Source organism: Carcharhinus amblyrhynchos, chromosome 8 (assembly GCF_965287045.1).
Source record: "Carcharhinus amblyrhynchos chromosome 8, sCarAmb.v2.hapA, whole genome shotgun sequence".
In the NCBI taxonomy this organism is placed as follows: domain Eukaryota; kingdom Metazoa; phylum Chordata; class Chondrichthyes; order Carcharhiniformes; family Carcharhinidae; genus Carcharhinus; species Carcharhinus amblyrhynchos.
In genome coordinates this window covers 48,514,433-48,533,362 of record NC_137331.1, presented here as the reverse complement: position 1 = coordinate 48,533,362, position 18,930 = coordinate 48,514,433, and the positions used below count along the sequence as shown (strand labels likewise).

General features: G+C 41.1%; 1 protein-coding gene across 1 annotated transcript in view; it reads left to right on the top strand.

The window, feature by feature from the left end:
- The window catches only part of mrpl53 (mitochondrial ribosomal protein L53), a 28,939-nt gene extending 21,582 nt beyond the window's left edge, over positions 1-7,357 (top strand). Inside the window, exon 3 of the mRNA XM_080194037.1 lies at positions 3,605-7,357. Coding sequence (XP_080050163.1) covers positions 3,605-3,732 — 128 coding nt within the window. The 3' untranslated portion in view covers positions 3,733-7,357. The remainder of the gene's footprint in view (positions 1-3,604) is intronic.
- Positions 7,358-18,930: the final 11,573 nt, after the last annotated feature.

Genomic DNA, 18,930 nt, shown 5'->3' with positions numbered 1-18,930 from the left:
AAACTGCCTGCTGTGATAGTGGAGCCGGGCACTTTGGAAACTTTCAAGCGGTTATTGGATAGGCACGTGGAGCACACCAGAATGATAGAGAGTGGGATATCTTGATCTTGGGTTTGGACATAGCTCGGCACAACATTGAGGCCGAAGGGCCTGTACTGTGCTGTACTGTTCTATGTTTCTACATATGTTTCTATGCTTCACCAGGAAGGAGTGTTTGGGGCCTTGGACAATGAGAAGAGACAGGTGTTACACCCCCTGCATTTGCATGGAGCAGTGCTGTGGGAAGGTGCAGGGTGTTTGGAATGCGAGAGGAGCGGATCAGGGTGTTGCAGAGGGAATGGTCAATTCAGAATGTTGAAAGGGGTGGAGAAAATGTTATTAGTTATTGCATTATGCTGGAGCTGGTGGAAATGGCAGAGAATGTTCCATTGAATGTTGAGGCTGAGATGTTAAGGACAAGGAGAACTTATCCAGATAAAAGCAAATTACTGCAGTTGCTTGAATTTAAAACCCAGGAAAAATGCTGGGAAATCTCAGCAGGTCTGGCAGCATCAGTAAGAGAGAAAAGAACTGACGTTTTGCATCTAGATAGCCCTTGATCAAAGCTTATAGATGCTGCCAGACCTGCTGAAATTTTGCAGCATTTTCTTTTTTTGTTTCAGTCTGTGTGAAGGAGGAGAAGGAATGAGAACTGTAAGTGTGGGAACTGGGTTGGAGATGTTTGAGAGCCATGTGATGATGGGGAAGGCAATCCTTAGTTGAAGAAAAAGGAAGACATATCAGAAGGGCTGGTACGGAAGGTTTCATAATCAAAACAGAAACGGTGAAGATAGGATTCCATTTCATTCTCCCAATTTCTCTAACAGTGCAGTGTGAGCTCCTTGCTTCAGCTCACACTGCGCATGCTGTGCATGTTGTGACACACGAAAGATGAATTATTATTGCATTTCTATTCTTTGTGACTGGAGTTTCTTGTTTGCAAGTGAAAGTTCATTTCTCGTTTGGAAGTTTTTATACGTTATTGTATGTAACACCTCATTCATTACACATTCTAATATATGGTCTACACTCTACATCTCTTGTGACTGTTATAAATAAAATATCATTAACACAAAATGTTAAAATATTTGAAGATATATGAAAAGTTTTCAAACTCAAGGCAATTTGTTTTTATTAAGGATAAATAGACTACTAGCTCCTTCCTAGCACTTGGCCGTCCCTTCTAGGCTGCACAGTTCTTTAAGTGAGAAGAAAAGGCAGGATACTCCAACTTTTGTCATATTCACTACTGTTCTTAGTTGGCCATTATGTAAGCGTGCAGTAACGTACCAGTGAAAAGTTCCAATCCTATTTTCACTTGTTTTTTGATTGTATTTTGACTCGAACAATTATTCAACATGTTCAGTTTACCTCCTTACTGATTGGCAGTTGCAGAAAAAAACATGATACTCTGCACAATCCAATACTGTGTAGAATGTCATAGCCAGACCTGTACCAGAATTCATTCTCTTTAACACTGTTGCAATAAGCACTTAGTTCTCTACATATCTGTCAATTTAGCAGCATGACATGAGATATTGGCACTTAAATCAGTCTTCCATGTTTATGAGAAATAAGAACATAAGAAATAGCAGGAGTAGGCCATCTAGCCCTTCGAGCCTGCCCCGCCATTCAGTAAGATCATGGCTGATCTGTCATGGCTCAGTTCCACTTTCCCGCCCTGTCCCCATAACCCTTAATCCCCTTGCCTATCAAAAACCTATCTACCCGCGTCTTAAATATATTTAGCGAGGCAGCCTCCACCACTTCAACGGGCAGAGAATTCCAGAGATTCACCACGCTTTGAGTGAAGTTCCTCCTCAACTCCATTCTAAACTGCCCCCCCCCCCCCTTTCTTGAGGCTGTGTCCTCTAGTCCTACTGTCCTTTCTGAGCGGGAAGAGCCTCTTCACCTCTATCCTATCCATCCCATTCATCATCTTATATGTCTCAATGAGATCTCCCCTCATTCTTCTAAACTCTAACGAGTACAAACCTAGTTTATTCAGCCTCTCCTCATAGTTCAACCCCCTCAACTCCGGTATCAGCCTAGTAAACCACCTCTGCACTCCCTCCAAGGCCAAAATATCCTTGCGTAAGTGCGGCAACCAAAACTGCGGCCTCACCAGTGCCCTGTACAGTTGCAGCAAGACCTCCCTACTTTTATATTCAATCCCCCTCGCTATGAAGGCCAGCATTCCATTCGCCTTCCTGACCACCTGCTGCACCTGCAGGCTGGGTTTTTGCGACTCATGCACAAGGACCCAGAGGTCCCTCTGCACCGTCGCATGCTGCAGTTTTTCGCCACGTAAGTAATAGTCCTTCCTACCATTATTCCTACCAAAGTGGACAACTTCACACTTGCTAACATTAAATTCCATTTGCCAGTTCCTGGCCCATTCGCCCAGCCTATCTGGATCCTTCTGCAGACTTTCCACACCCTCCACACAATTTGCCGTTCCACCAATCTCGGTGTCATCAGCAAATTTCAACACCATACACTCGGTTCCCTCCTCCAGATCATCTGTATAAATGGTGAATAGCTGAGGCCCCAGCACTGATCCCTGGGGCACTCCACTAGTCACCAACCGCCAATCCGAATAGCACCCATTGACCCCCACTCTCTGCCTCCTATTTGACAGCCAATCCCCTATCCACGCTAACACCCTACCCCCAACTCCATGCCCTCTAACCTTCTGTAATAACCTCTTGTGCGGCACCTTATCAAACGCCTTCTGAAAATCAAGAAGCACCACATCTACCGGTTCTCCTCTATCCACCGCCCTAGACACATCCTCATAGAACTCCAATAAATTCATCAGACACGACTTCCCCTTAACGAAACTGTGCTGCGTCTGCTCTATCAAACAATTCTCCTCAAGATGCCTCGCTATTTTCTCCTTGATCACGGATTCTAGCATTTTGGCAAATCAAAAAACCTCTACAAAATATAACAAACCTTTGTTTTCTGTTACCTTTGGAATTTTTGCTAAATGGTTATGACATCCCCAACTCAATCTAGAATGCAGAAATTTAAATTTAAAGTTATTGGTCACTTGCTGAAACTTCAACCAATTGATTTTGAAGAATAAGTTTTTTGTGTGCTGTGGCTTGTGAGACCCCAGTTGAGAAACAGTGATTTTTTTTATTGTGCATCCTGCAATGCCATCTATTGCAGAAAAATAAATTACTTAAAGGAAGCAGTGTCATCTTGGTACAAAACCATGCAATTTCAGAGAAACAGAATATTGGATTTTCTTAAGACCTAACTTCTCTATCTTAAGGGTTCAATCTAAAATGAATCTGTATTCATACATTTTGTGTTTCACTTTGCAGTATATATTATTTCAAAAGTTATGTTTTGATTATGTATAAAAATATTCTCCTTTTTCCACAGATTTGAAGCATATTGTGAAAATGAAACTCCAAGATTGCATTTAACAAAGTAAATTGTGCAAATGCTATGTTTTTCTGAAAGAATGTTGGCATCAAATGATCACAGTTTGTTTTATTTTAAATTAATTACTATAAGCCTTTAGCTTAAAAACTGTTTTCTTTTTCTACAGATGATGGAGAAAGATTAGTAATGAAGGCAGCAAACTTGAGAAGCAGGGAGATGCTGTCGTTTTTTAATGAGCGATGCTTTGCAAAGGACCCCCAGGCACAAGAAAACACGTCAAAGAAAAGCCATTAAATTGACATTAAATTGAACATTCCTGTTATGTATTCATGTGTGTGCTCACAATTCAAACCCAGTCAAGTACTGAATAACACTTGGCCAGTTCAGTTTAAAAATAGTAAGTAGCATCTTGCAGAGCATGGAACTGATCGATATGTTAAAACACCTTTTCAGTTCATCATTCAGCTGGGTTCTTGGCCATCATTTTAAAAGTTGCTCCTTTCCAGAGTACGGCCAAAAAAGGATTAATTCACCAGTAATGTGGAGAATTGCAGTGTCCCAGCAATTATGCAATACTTGATTGTGAATAATAATTTATTGCACACTGTTCTTACATTAGCCAGCAATTAAAGTTTTGTCTAGGTAAGAATATTGTCTTACTTTATATTAATGAGTTTGACATCTTTTTTGTGATTTTGTAGTTAGGTGCATTTACCCGAACAGGCGCCGAATGTGGCGATTAGGGGAATTTCACAGTAGGTTCATTGCAGTGTTAATGTAAGCCTTATTTGTGATTAATAAATTTTTATATCAATGATTCTGAAATAAAACTGAGCACAACGAGAAGATATCTGCAGTGAAAAGGGGTTAAAAGCGAACTACAGCCCTGATCTCTGAGTGCTAGTCCAGTTCTAGTTTCACTATGCTAATGCTATGAAGGTTACAGCTGAAGAGCACCCAGTAGTCTGATTGCTGGAAGCAAGTCACAAGTTAGCAGGTCCATAGTCAAAAAGGAAACAGAAAAACTCTTTTCAGCTAACCTGTAGAGCAAAGCATCTCCAAACCAACTGCACAACTGCCAAAGTCAGCACTACCAGGATCACCCAACTTAGTGCCTGCAGTGTTTCACTATCTATTCCTCCCAAACAAGCCAAAGACTGATTTGTATATCTTATTTAACTTTTTTTTTGACTCACTTCTCATTTCTAACATGTGTGGGTGGGTGTTGTGTTTTTATAGCAGCAACTAAACTCAGTTTCTTTAACTCAAGGAAGCCTGGCTAAATTGGCTCCTTTTAAACATGAATACATTTGTATTGGGAATAGGTTTCCAGAAGGAAAGGGATCCTTTGTAAATTAACCTTGTTCTATCCAACAGAGAGGATTGAATAAAGAAGGGGAGCCAATTCATCGCTCCTCACCTGTGAGCGTAACAATTGGGAATATCTTGCCTGGAATCACATTAAACTAGGGGACTAGTCATAACACCAACATCACCCAACTTTTCCCAATCCCTATAAGGAGCCACTGTTAGATGCAAGGTGTCGTTACTCATCAGGATTTGTACATGTGGCTGGAATGAGATAATCAACATTTATTCTCTTGGAGGGTTCCACTGCAATTGGATTACTTCAAAGATGCTTGGTATGGCAATAATATCACATCAATCGTTGTTTTTGGTGCATCTGGGAATTTGTGTACTTTCACATGATTTCCTACCAAATCAACTGATCTCATTTTACTGTAACGTCCACAGCGGTCCATGTTAGGGAGGGGAGAATCTACCAATATTTTGGGGGATCCAATGAAAGGTCACTGATCTAAAATGTTGATCCTGTTTCTTCACAGATGCTGACAGAGTGAATGAATAATTCTAGCATTTTCTGTTCTTCAGGTCTGCAGGTTATGCAATATTTTGTTTTTGTACTAGGTGTGTGTTTGAATTTCTTCTGTACTAAATTGTCATCAAGCTTTTCTCTAGAACACACTGAAAATTTGAAATTCATTTGTTCTTGTATGGGTTTCAAACTTCTTGTCTGAAGAATGAAAAAATGTCAAACGTTTTATACTTTATTGCTGTAATTTGACAATTTTCATCAGCAATGTAACAGTTTCGTAAACTTCAATAGTTGGTTGATTGTTGTGCTGCAAAGTAGTATTTTGGAAAATGGAGTGGCACTTTTGAAGCTAATATACTACAAAGCACAATACTTATGATGCAATGAGGTTTTTCTCTTTACTTTTGGTGGTGGAAATGTTGCTATTGGGAACCATGGCTTATTAAAGGGTTAAGTAGAGGGCTTGGATATGTGATTTGAGGCTGCATCAATCTCTCCTGGCTTTTGATGCCAGTCACGGTACTAATTCCTTTTTTGTTTAAATCGGCCTTGAGTGTAATGGATTGATGATCAAAGTGTTTTGGAACACTGAAACCAGACATTCAATAAAAATGGCTACGGGTCAAATGAATGACCTTGCACGTATTGAATTGTAATTAGTCAAGTTTGGAATTCCTTATGCTTTAAATGAGGCTTGTCATCCAATTCAGGATCTTTGGAGAGGCAAAGTATTATTAGGAAACCCAAAAACTTGGCTTTAGATCGACAAACTTCACTTTCCATCACTTCTCGCACTTATAGCAGCAGCCAGATGGTTAAAGCAGTTGGCCTGAGAGGGGGGAGAGGGAGGCAAGAAAAAGAGTGAGAATGGAGAAGTGGAAAAACAAAGTGAGAAAGAAAGATATAAAAATAATGAATGAGAAGAAATAGAATGAAATAAAATAAATGGAAATGAGGTGAAGATGGAGGGGAGAGTTCATTCTCTGAAGTTGTTGAACTCAATGATCAGTCTGGAAGGCTGTAAAGCACTCAATTGGAAGACAAGGTGCTGTTCCTCCAATTTCTGTTGGGGTTCGCTGGAACATTGCAAAAGACCAAGGAAGGAAATGTGGACAGGAGAGCAGGGTGGTGTGTTGAAATGGCAAGTGACAGGAAGGTTTGTGTCTTGCTTGTGGTTGGACCCAAGGTGTTCAGCAAAGCGGTCACCCAGTCTATTTTTTGGTCTCTGATGTAGAGTAGATTGCATTGGGAGCAGTGAATGCAATAGATCAAATTTGCTCCATCTTCACCCCTTTCCGTTGATTTATTTCATTCTGTTTCTCCTTTTCATCTCATTGATCCATTTTTATCACCCTTCTTTCTGACTTCCATTTTCCCACTTCTTCATTCCTGCTCTCCTTGCCACCCACTGCATGCACCCCCCCCACAAACTTTCAGGCCAACCATACCTCTGTTCTGCCATTCACACATTCTGATCACTTAATTGACACTTCTAGCATCTCTCTGTACCTTTATCCTCGTTCATATTTATATTTGCTTTGTCTTATTACATTCCGCACCCCCCACTCCCAATCTCAGTATAAATCTTTTCTGATTTTCTTAGCTCTGACGAAGGGTCATCCAGACTCAACGTTGGATCTATTCTCTCTCCACAGATGCTGTAAACTTGTTGAGATTTTCCAGCATTTTCTGTCTTCAAATGTGGGGCTTGGAAACCCTTATGAGAAAGGCAGAATTTCAATGAGACCTGTTGGCTCATGTTGTAAGAAGCACCCTGATGGATTGTTGAGAAACTTCTTTGGTCATTTCGTCATTTAATTTGAAGTGTGGTGTGCCTGGCCATAGTTTGCTAGTTGGTTCACATGTACCATGCATTTACTCAGAATATTAGAGTACTAGATAGATGTGGTAATTTTTTTCTTTCCAAATGTGTATGTGTCTGTAAAAATGTGGCTGGAGTTAAGGGAGGTTGAATATTTGAATGATTTTCTTGTGTTTGTTTGAAGTCTTTGCAGTCTTTTTCTCGAGTGCAACATAATTCATTTTTCTCATTTAATAAATGTTTTATTCTTTGTGTTGATAGATCATGTAAATTTGTTCATTAACTTTCTCCAGTTTCAAGCAAAAAGTTAAGATCTATCAAACAAGGTTCCCCTCTGGAATCTGATTTGTTCAGTGGTATCATCAGCTGAGATTGTAACAATGGATTGTGATGTAGTTTGGAGTCTCAGAACTAGCCAAGTGACATTACACCATATAAATAAATCCAATAGCAAATGGGAAATTAGTAGTTGTAGAAAGCAATTTTGTGATTTAAGGATTTTTTTCCCGTTTTTCTGGATCATTGTTTGAATATTGAGGCAATGTTGGTAACATAAAAGGCCAGAATTGGAGGAACAGAGTTCTCAAAGGGTTATAAGTCAGGAAGAGGTTACAGAGATGGGAAGGAGAAAGACAAAGAGGGATTTGTATACAAGTTAAGACTTTTTTAGAAAACTTAGTCCATAGTTGAACTGCTGGAATATGTTTAGCAAGTTCTGTTTTTCAAACAAAGTAGGAACAGTTGGAGGACAATTTTCAAATGCAATTTTGCAGTAGTCTTTTTAAACAGAATTTCCATGTGAGGCAGAATGAAAGGACAGGAATGACAAAATTCACTCATTTACACAATTTTGCCTCAGATTCTATAAACTTAAGGAAATACTTTAAGCCCAGGGACATTGTGTCTTCTCCAAATTTGAGTTCATTTTTCAAAATGCATCAATATTTATACCTTAAAATATATCAGTGAAGAAGCCTAATCACCTTGCCCTTGTTTAGTTCACAGTTGGAAAACATCTAACTGCTGATAATAGAAAGTGTATTCTATCATTACAACTTCAGTTTCTTTAAAGTTGAATGTTCACTGCCAAACCACTTTCAAAATCTTGTGCAAAATGGATGATAGGTGAGAAGAAGGTAAATAGACTGAAGAGGCTTCTGACATCTAACAATGTGTCCTTGGGGGGGGGGGGTATGAGTGGAGAAGTAGATGGACATTGGCTTTCATTGCAAGAGGTTTTGAGTACAGGAGCAGGGATGTATTGCAATTATATAGGGCCTTGGGGAGGCCATACCTAGAATATTGTGTATAGTTTTGGTCTCCTTTTCTGAGGAAGATTGCTCTTAAGGGGGTGCAGCTATGGTTTAGCAGGCTGATTCTGGAGATGGCAGGACTGATGTGTGAGGAGAGATTGACTAGGTTAAGGTTGTTTTCACTGGAGTTCAGATGAATGAGGGGGTATCTCAGAGATTTACAAAATTCTAACAGGACTAGACTGGGTAGCTGCAGGGAGGATGTTCCTGATGGTGGGGGAATCCAGAACCAGGAGTCACAGTCTGAGGATTCAGAATGGACCGTTTAAGATGGAGATGAGACATTTCTTCACCCAAAGATTGGTGAGCCTGTGGAATTCATTACCACAGGAAGTAGTTGGTGCCAAAATTTTGATTATATGCAAGAGGTTGCTAGATATAGCACTTGAGCAAATGGGATCAAAGGTAATGGGGAGAAAGCAGGATTAGGCTATTGAGTTGGATGATTGGTCATGATTGTGATGAATGGCGGAGCATGCTTGAAGGGCCAAATGGCTGCCTCCTGCTCCTACTTTTGATATCTCTATGCTTAAGGGTGAGGCAAGTAATGGAAGTAGAGAGGAAGGAAGGATCCAGGTAATTCAAAGGAGATATTTGGAAAGGTGATAGGAAGCAAACTGCTTACGAGGCAAAAGAGTAGGGAATGTAATGAAGCAAGTGGACTGAAGAAAGTTAGGTTTTGGAGAAAGTATTAGGAAAGTATCTGTTGAAGGCTGCAGGTCATTGTTGCTTCAGAATTGCTTCAGCTGGAAACTTGCTGTAGCTTTCAGTAGCTACAGTCATAATCACCATTCATTTTGAAAAGAAAATTATCAAAATAGGACATATAAAGCAAAAGAGTTTGCACTTTAAGGTGATCTGGCAGTTGTAAGTATTTAATCTAACCATATGTGGCCATTATTTCCCTTTACTGAGTTAGAATTCTGAACTACATTCTGATAATGTTGCTCTGTAGTGGAAATCTTTGTATTTAGAACTCATGTGGAGCTGTGAGTGAGAATCTCTAAGCTCTTACACTTTGCTGCAAACTGTACAAATACATTGTGCCACTAGTCCCATTCTCTAGTTGTTGAATTACTGGAAAATAACTTCATACATATAGGAAAAAAGTAAAGATTAGCAAGTTTTAAATTTGTGATGACTTGTCTGTCAATAATTAAAACTGATAAGCCTATCCTTTCATTCAATTGGCAGTAGATCAGACTTGCTGCATTCAAAACTGTTGTTAGAAAATAAGTTCATTTTGTATGATGCACGTGATTTATGCGGATGGCACATTGCCCTGACAACCCATGCAGCCAGTTGGCATAAGTGACTATCAGGCCTCTCGAGATGAACAAGCTGAGATGGGCTAAATGGCTTTGTTTATTCAGTTCATAGCTCAGAAGGTGCATAATAGGAGAACTGGGGAGAATAGCAATGGAAGAAAACATTAAGAATGTCTGGCAGGCAAACATTGTTGCAAAGTCTTGATAGGAAATTAATTAGGTGGCCTACACATTGCAATTGAGTAAAAACCAATTAAAATAATGTATTAGTGCAAAATTCATATAACCACCTAAATAAAGTGTACTCAAACTATGGAGACCCAAGGAGATCATTTTAATCATTGTGCAGTACTTCTTGTGGCAGGAAGAAAAGAGGAATTTTATAATTTGTTCTTGGGATGCAAATGGCATTGGTGAGACTCCCCCCTGTTTATCCTGAAGGTCAACCAAGGAGGACCAGATTAGCAAATGGAATGAATGATGGCAGGTTCCCTTTCCGAAAGGACAAGGTGTCTTTGTGGACTTTTCCTGGAGGAAGCCCATAAATTCCGAGTAATAAACTGTTAAAATATGAAATCTAAGGGACAGGAACCACGTAAAATTTGCCAGCTATTGAAAGTCTGTTTTCTTGACATGTCATTGCACTGTAACTGTAACTCCAGAAGTGGAAGGGAAACTTCCTTCCTTTATTTCTTTCCAAAAAATAAAACATCTGCTCCCAGACTATATTCTGAAATGGACCACTGGAAATAAGAGTAGCTTCGTATAATGTTCCCCATCTCATTTGTTATTTCACTGGTCTCTGCTTGTTGTTGCTTCTCGGTGACACTTTATCAAGAACTCAATATGGCAAGGACTGTGGAAAATTGCATGTTGTGTCAATTAGAATGGATTATGTTCCTGTAATGTTGAATCTGGGACTTTGCATGCCCATTGTTCCTTTTCAATGTTTTTGCTTTATCTCTATAATACATCATGATATATCATAGATCATTATTCCCCAATGGGAATAAGAGTGTACATGAGATGACTATACAAAGAACAGTACAGCACAGGAAACAGGCACTTCGGCTCTCCAAGCCTGTGCCGCTCATTGGTCCAACTAGACCATTCGTTTGTATCCCTCCATTCCCAGTCTGCTCTTAAACAATGCCAGCATGCCTGCCCCCACCACCCTCTGTGTAAAAAAAAAAAGTCCCTTTGCTATCTGAGTTATACCTCGCCCCCCTCACCTTGAGTCTGTGACCCCTCGTGATCGTCACCTCCAACCTGGGAAAAAGCTTCCCATTATTCACCCTATCTATATCCTTTATAATTTTGTACACCTCTATTAGGTCTCCCCTCATTCTCTATCTTTCCAGGGAGAACAACCCCAGTCTACCCAATCTCTCCTCATTGCTAAGACCCTCCATACCAGGCAACATCCTGGTAAACCTTCTCTGCACTCTCTAAAGCCTCTACATCCTTTTGGTAGTGCGGCGACTAGAATTGGACGCAGTACTCCAGATGTGGCCTAACCAGCATTCTACACAGCTACAACATCAGACTTAAGCTTTTATACTCTATACCCCATCCTATAAAGGCAAGCATACCATATGCTGTCTTCACCACCTTCTCCACCTGTGCTGCCACCTTTAGGGATTTGTGGACTTGCACACCTAGGTCCCTCTGTGTTTCTGTACTCTTGATGGCCCTGCCATTTATTGTATAGCTCCCCCCCTACATTTGTTCTTCCAAAATGCATCACCTTGCAGTTATCTGGATTAAATTCCATCTGCCATTTCTCCGCCCAATTTTCCAGCCTGTCTAGATCCTGCTGTATTGTTCGACAATGTTCATAGCTATCCGCAAGTCCAGCCACCTTCGTGTCATCCGCAAACTTGCTGATAACACCAGTTACACCTTCTTCCAGATCATTTATATATATCACAAATAGCAGAGGTCCCAGTACAGAGCCCTGCGGAACACCACTGGTCACAGACCTCCAGCCGGAAAAAGACCCTTCAACTGCTACCCTCTGTCATCCTGTGGCCAAGCCAGTTCTCTACCCATCTAGCCATCTCCCCTTGTATCCCATGATCCTTAACCTTTTTAACCAACCTGCCATGAGGGACTTTGTCAAATGCCTTACTGAAATCCATATAGACCACATCCACGGACCTTGTTCGTCAACCATTTTTGTCACCTCCTCAAAAAAACTTCACCAAATTTGTAAGGCATGACCTCCCTCTTACAAACCATGCTGTCTGTCACTAATGAGATTGTTATGTTCTAAATGCGCATACATCCTATCTCTAAAAATCCTCTCCAACAACTTCCCTACCACAGACGTCAAGCTCACCGGCCTGTAACTACCTGGGTTATCCCTGCTACCCTTCTTAAATAACGGTCCCACATTCGCTATCCTCCAATCCTCAGGGACCTCACCTGTGTCCAGTGAAGAGACAAAGATTTCCATCAGAGGCCCAGCAATTTCATCTCTTGTCTCCCTGAGCAGTCTAGGATAGATGCCATCAGGCCCTGGGGATTTGTCAGTTTTAATGTTTCCTAAAAAACCTAACACTCCCTCCCTTGTAATGGAAATTCTCTCTAACAGGTCAACACCTCCCTCTGAGAAACTACCAGTCAACACTTCCCTCTCCTTTGTGAATACTGATGCAAAGTATTCATTTCAGATCTCCCCTATTCCCTTGGGTTCTAAGCATAATTCCCCTCCTTTGTCCCTGAGAAGTCCGATTTTTTTTTTCCCCTGACAACTCTTTTGTTCCTAACATATGAATAAAATGCCTTAGGATTCTCCTTAATCCTGTCTGCCAAGAACATTTCGTGACCTCTTTTTGCCCTTCTAACTCCCTATTTGAGTTCTTTCCTACTCTCTCTGTATTCCTCCAGAGCTCCATCTGTTTTCAGTTGCCTGGACCTAATGTACGCCTCGCTTTTCTTTTTGATCAGATCCTCAGTTTCCCTGGTTATCCACGGCTCTCAAATTCTACCTTTCCTAACCTTTTTTACCGGCACATTCCTGTCCTGCAGCCTTATCAACTGTTCTTTAAAAGACTCCCACATGCCAGACGTGAACTTACCCTCAAACAGCCTCTCCCAATCAACAGCCACCAATTCCTGCCTAATCCGGCTATAGTTGGCCTTCTCCCAATTTAGCACACTACCCATAGGACAACACTCGTCCTTGTCCATTACTATCCTAAAGTTAACAGAATTGTGGTCACTATTTGCCAAATGTTGGCCGACTGAAACTTTGACGACCTGACTGGGCTCATTCCCCAGTACTAGGTCCAGTATAGCCCCCTCTCTAGTTGGGCTATCTACATACTGTTCCAAAGAACCTTCCAGTACGCATTTTACAAATTCCTCCCTGTCCAGACCACCAGCCTTAAGCTCTTTCCAGTCTATACCAGGAAAATTAAAGTCTCCCACTACAACAACCCTATTTTTTCTGCACCTATCCAGAATCTCCTTTAATATCCGTTCCTTCACTTCCCGTGGGCTGTTGGGTGGCCTACACTATACCCCCATCATAGTGATTGCACACTTCCTCTTTCTGAGCTCCACCAATTCATTACATGACCCCTCTAAATTGTCCACCCTCTGCACCGCTGTAGTATGCTCCCTTACTAATATTGCTACTCCCCCACCTCTTTTAGCCCCTCCTCTGTCTCGCCTAAAACACTTAAACCCTGGAATATTCAGCTGCCAGTCCTGTCCTTTTTAACCAAGTCTCTGTCACCACAACCACATCCAAATTCCATGTAAGCATTAAGGCCTTAAGTTTGTCTGTCTTGCCCATTACGCTGCTCGCATATGGTGTAAAGAGCCACAGTTATGGGAAAATGCACAGTGCCTTTCTTTAGCCAGTCACTGGGCGATATGTAAGAAGAATCTGCTTTGTGAAACAGATCATTTCTACCTCTAGTGGCCCACCATGGCTTCATTCAGCATTACTCCATGTAGCAGAGATAAGGTCATGCAGTGGATGAGGCTTTGGTATACCTACCTGTAACTGGCAGCTGTTATGTTGTTTATTAATTTAAATTAATTTGTGAGTATTTGCCTACAGGTTAGTCAAAGAATTATTTATGTGACAGATTATTTACTTGGAGAATGCTGAATGTCAACATATATAATGGCAAATTTCAGTCTTGGATGGGTTTTACTGATACTTCCTATCCACCACTCCCACCTCCACTTCCCCAATCCCATTAGTTTTTAACACCACAGTGGGAACATGAATAGCTTTTCATACCCATGAACTAATAACATTGTTGAAGCTGCTGAAACCTAATGCAGATAACGTTGACCGGGATAAGGTTCTCCACAAACGCCGACGCGTTACTGCCTATCGTGGAATGTCTGTTCAAATTTACTTGATTAGTTAACTAGTTACCAATATCACGAAGTAAAACATTGTCAAGTTATAATTTCCAAGCTTAGAGACAAAAGGAAAACACCCCCCAACTACTGGAGGTAAAACAGAAAAGAATAAAAAACAAAGGTTTTTTTCCCTTCACCAAATTTCCAACTTTAGAACTCGGTTAAATGAAATATCCCAATCCCTGATAACATGGTGCTCCAAATAATGGTCAGAAGACTGCTCAAAGAATGAACTGAAATTCCAGATGGCCTCTGAATATTAGCCTTAATTGTCCTCCCAGAAGGAAGAAAACAGTTCAGACCAGTATTCTTAATTCCCTGTTTTACTGGTGATCCATGTTAAAGTATACAAGACCTGTTCAGACTAATATTCTTATTTTCCAGTTTTACTGTTATTTTCCTTATTATCTTAAGGCTTATTGGCATGTTCAATCATTCTGCCCCCCACTACAGTACCAAGGAAAAGGCTTGAAGCTGAAGAAAACTGGCACCATCCCACCTCTACTTCCACCCCGTATCAACACAGATACCTTGCCCTGGATCCCTGAATTGGAGCCTCAATAACTGAACATCACAATGTGACCTTTTGGTAACATTTGTGGAAGAGAAGATCTGGTTGATCTGTTGAAAAATAAAGACAACTTTGAATCTCTTACCAGAAATGAAACCAAAAGTGGGGAAGTACTGGGAAAGTACAACCACAACCTATTTTTGACAGAGTAAGTCAATTCACAGGGTTGAGAATGGATGCCTATTAATAATAAGTGTAAAGGTCCTTTTACTCTCCATACAGACTGGTCTCGGATGCCACTGATATCATGTGGCTGTCTCACTCCTGCCGGTGTTCAACTCACAATCCGGAAGTGTCAGGCTGAGACAGCTTTGCAGGAGAGAGGGAGAAAGACTCACTGTTTATTCCTGTCCAGTGAGCTTACCCTTATACCACATGAGTTATCGTGGTTGCCACCTATGACTTTGTGCCTCTCTTTCATTTAGATATAAAATACAATCCAGAAGTGCTACACTGGGACAGCTTCATGAGAGAAAGAGAGAGGGTCCACTGTTTATTCCTGACCAGTAGACAACCTAGAGTGAGCAGTTTCAAAGTGCCCAGCCTCTTTACGGTTCTGTATCCCGGAATTACATTCTGGCTTTTTAGTGACTCACCAAGATGGACGATGAGAGAGACAGACCAGTCAAAGTTAATTTAAAAATAGTTTATTCAGGAATAACTCCAACCAAACTCAGTAACTGAAACACAGACTCTACAATACTATGCTATTGAAAGAAAATTCTAACACCACAATGTAAATTCTTAGCATTACACGGTTTACGCAAGAACAAGAAGAATCCTAAATCCCTCCTCAACCTTTACCTAATTAGGTAATTTCTGAAGGCTGAAAGAATATCCTCATCACTTCTCAGATTGTTTTAAAAACAAAAGTCCTTGCTGCTGCTGAGAGAAAAAAAAAGTTGATGTCTTGTCTTGCTGCTGGATCTTCCTTGTTCTTTCCTCTGCCAGGAAGTAGTTTTCTGGCTGGACACCTGAAATCACTCTTCCCAACTTCATAACTCTCCTGCACTGTTGTTTACAGAGCTCCTTGCCAAGTTAACTGCTGCAAGGTCAACCACCTCTCTTCCTTTGTCTCCTCTTGGCCAGAGTTCGCTATTTTTTAAAAAGCAGTTTCCTTAATCGAATTGGCTGACTCCTGTAGCAGTCAGTTTCAAAACAATGGGGTGCAAAGTGCTTACAGGATGAAACTGATTTGATCAGTTTCAATGACAAAGAGCCCAAACTGTTTTACGAGGTATCTGATGGGCTGTTATGTGTCCCAAGGTGGTTTCTAAATACTAAATGTTTTCCCATTAGTGGAGGCGTTAATCTACATAAATGGGGTAAAACTCGTCACCATTTCCATTGTCTCTTCTGTAGTTGGTCAGTGCTATCGACACCCCAGTGCATAATCTTGTCAGATAGCTGTGCCACGATTCATGGCCCCCTTTGTTCACTCCTTGAATGTCTGGTAGTGTTGTATATTCTGATGTCTGGTTTGCAGCCATTTTGTTTGAATGTAACATTTTAAAATAATACTGTCTTTAAAATGTCCGTTGTTCCATTTGAAATTGGCCATGTTGTATCAAGTTTAATATAATGTCTGTGTATCTGAATGGAATTCATCGGAATGAGGGATTTGCCGCATCTTGCAGAAAGAAAGATTAGGAGGTGCCTGATGAAATTATCAAGATATAGACGGTATGGTGGTACTGCTGTCTTACAGCAGCAGGGACCTGGGTTTAATTCCAGCCTTGGGTGACTGTCTGTATCAGCTCTAATTGGCCATCCAGGAGGGAAAAAAACGTTCAGTCCAGTTTGCACATTCTCTCCATATCTGCATGGGTTTCCTCAGGTGCTCCAGTTTCCTCCTACAGTCCGAAGATCTGCAGGTTAGGTAGGTTAGCCATGCAAAATTGCCCCTTAGGTTTCAAAGATGTGTAACTTAAATGGATTAGCCTTGGTAAATGTGTAGGGATAGGGCCTGAGAGGGATGCTCTTATGGTGAATTAGTGCAAACTTGATGGGTCAGGTGGCCACTTTTTGCACTGTAGGGCTTCTATAGTTCTTTATATGTTTTAGAGTCATAGAGTCATTGAGGTTTACAGCATGGAAACAGGCTCTTGTCCATGCAGCCTTTTTTTTAATGACTAAACTAGTCCCAATTGCCCACACTTGCCCCATATCCCTCGATGGCCATCCTTTGAAGGCATGCCTCTAATGACAATAGGTCTTTGAAGTGGCGATGAGGTTCACAATAACGGAAATATTTGTAATGTGAATCAGGATTTTGAATTTAACGCAGTGGAACACAGGAAGCTAATGGATGTTGATAAGAACAGGAACAACTGGAGAATGAAACTTATTGTGGGATGGAATACAGGTAGGCAGGAGGGAAACGGGTGGGCCTTTGGAATCAAAGGATAACAAATTATGGCTGGGAGGTAATAATAATCTAGAATAAAGATAAGAGTTGGAGCCTGGAAGATCTGTAGGTTTGGCCTTTTATTCATCCCGTATATATATATGAAAGGAAATGTTAGCATCTGAGACCTCTTTATTGGTTAGAAGGGCACGCTGGAGAGTAGGACTGGAAGCACAATGGGGAGTTTAGCAGAAGTCAAAAGTAGGACTGGGGGAAACACATAAAGTGATCTTATGAGTTAACAGCTGTGTATTAATAGACACCAGACTGTTTCAGTTCAGCAATTTAAAGTAGGAATGTAATTTTCAAATTTCACATGCACTGCTTCCTGACTCCATCAGCAGATTGTAGCTTGTGTTTTTTATATTTAGTGTTCCTCAATCCACAGTTGTTTCTGCATCTTGAGATCCATGTGTGCTGCTATGCATTGCCATGTTCACTCTCTTGACCTCTTTCTTCAAGGGCATTGATTTACTCTATCTCAAAGCTGTCCTGGTCTGCAGTCTGATTTCACTCTTTGCCTCATGCAGCATTTTAACAACAACCATTTTCCTTCTTTTCAAGCATGTGCAAACTTCAACAACTTTTGAAAACCAATGCTTCTCTTCACTTTATTCTGACCCCACCCCTCCTTCTAAACCCATCCTTTGCACTACTTTGACTATCCCCTCTGACCTTCCCCCTCTCTGCCCCCACATTACCAGTGCTTGGCAAAGACTTCAGTTTCATTTCAGACACATCCACGTCAGTGAATTTTGATCTTGGCATGGTGCTGAGCTCTTCTAACACTATTGCCTCTGCATCCATTTCTTTGACCTGATGAACTTCTCTTTCACAATAGACCCTTGACCTGTATTCATAGTTCTTGATCCATCTAGACTTGGACCCTCTGTAGATGTTTATATTGGGAACAACATTAGTCACGTTTTTCTACTCTAATCATTCACTCTAATCCAACTCGCTCTGAAATTTAGCACTCTGTTCCCTTAGGGAATCTGAACACCAAGTAGTTGGCAGCTCTTCCTCCCTCTACTTGGCCCAAGATGCCACCATCATACATCAAATTATCGTTTCTCAGATGTTGCTGGCCTCATCTCCTCTGGAGACCTTCTTCCATTTGGACTTCAATGTCATAATCCTGCGCAGCCCACTTCTACCTCCTTTTGAAGATCCATGAAAATCCATTGTTTCAGCCTGATCTTGCCTTATAGATCTAATCTCTTTCTGTTTTGAATATCTTTTCTCTCTTTTATCCAATATTTTCACCTCCATCTGCAATTCTTCGAACACTGTCCAATGCTTCAATAATTTCTAGATTCCTGGCCCTAAATGTTTCAGTATGGACATTATATAGAGAGCCGTGGGTAACTAGGGATATTGAGGACCTGGTCAGGAGGAAGAGGGAGGCGTACATTAGATCTAGGCATTTGAGGACAGAGATAGCGCTATAAGAATACAGAGAATGTAGGAGAAAACTTAAAAGGGGCATCAGAAAGGCAAAAAGGGGCCACGAAATGGCTTTGGTGGGTAGGATTAAAGAAAATCCTAAGGCATTTTACTCCTATGTTAGAAATAAAAGGATGGTTAGAGGGAAGATTGGTCCTCTCAGGGACAGAGGAGGGGAACTATGCTTGGAGCCTGGGGGAATGGGGGAGATCTTGAATGAATACTTTGCGTCGGTATTCACGCAGGAGAGGGGCCTGATGTCTGGTGCTGTGCTTGAGGAGTTTGAGGATCCGTTGAGGGAAATAGTCATCACGAGGGAAGAGGTGTTGGGACTTTTAGACAGTATAAAGACGGATAAATCTCCAGGGCCTGATGGCATCTATCCTAGGCTGCTAAGGGAGGTGAGGGATGAAATTGCTGGGCCTCTGACGCAAATCTT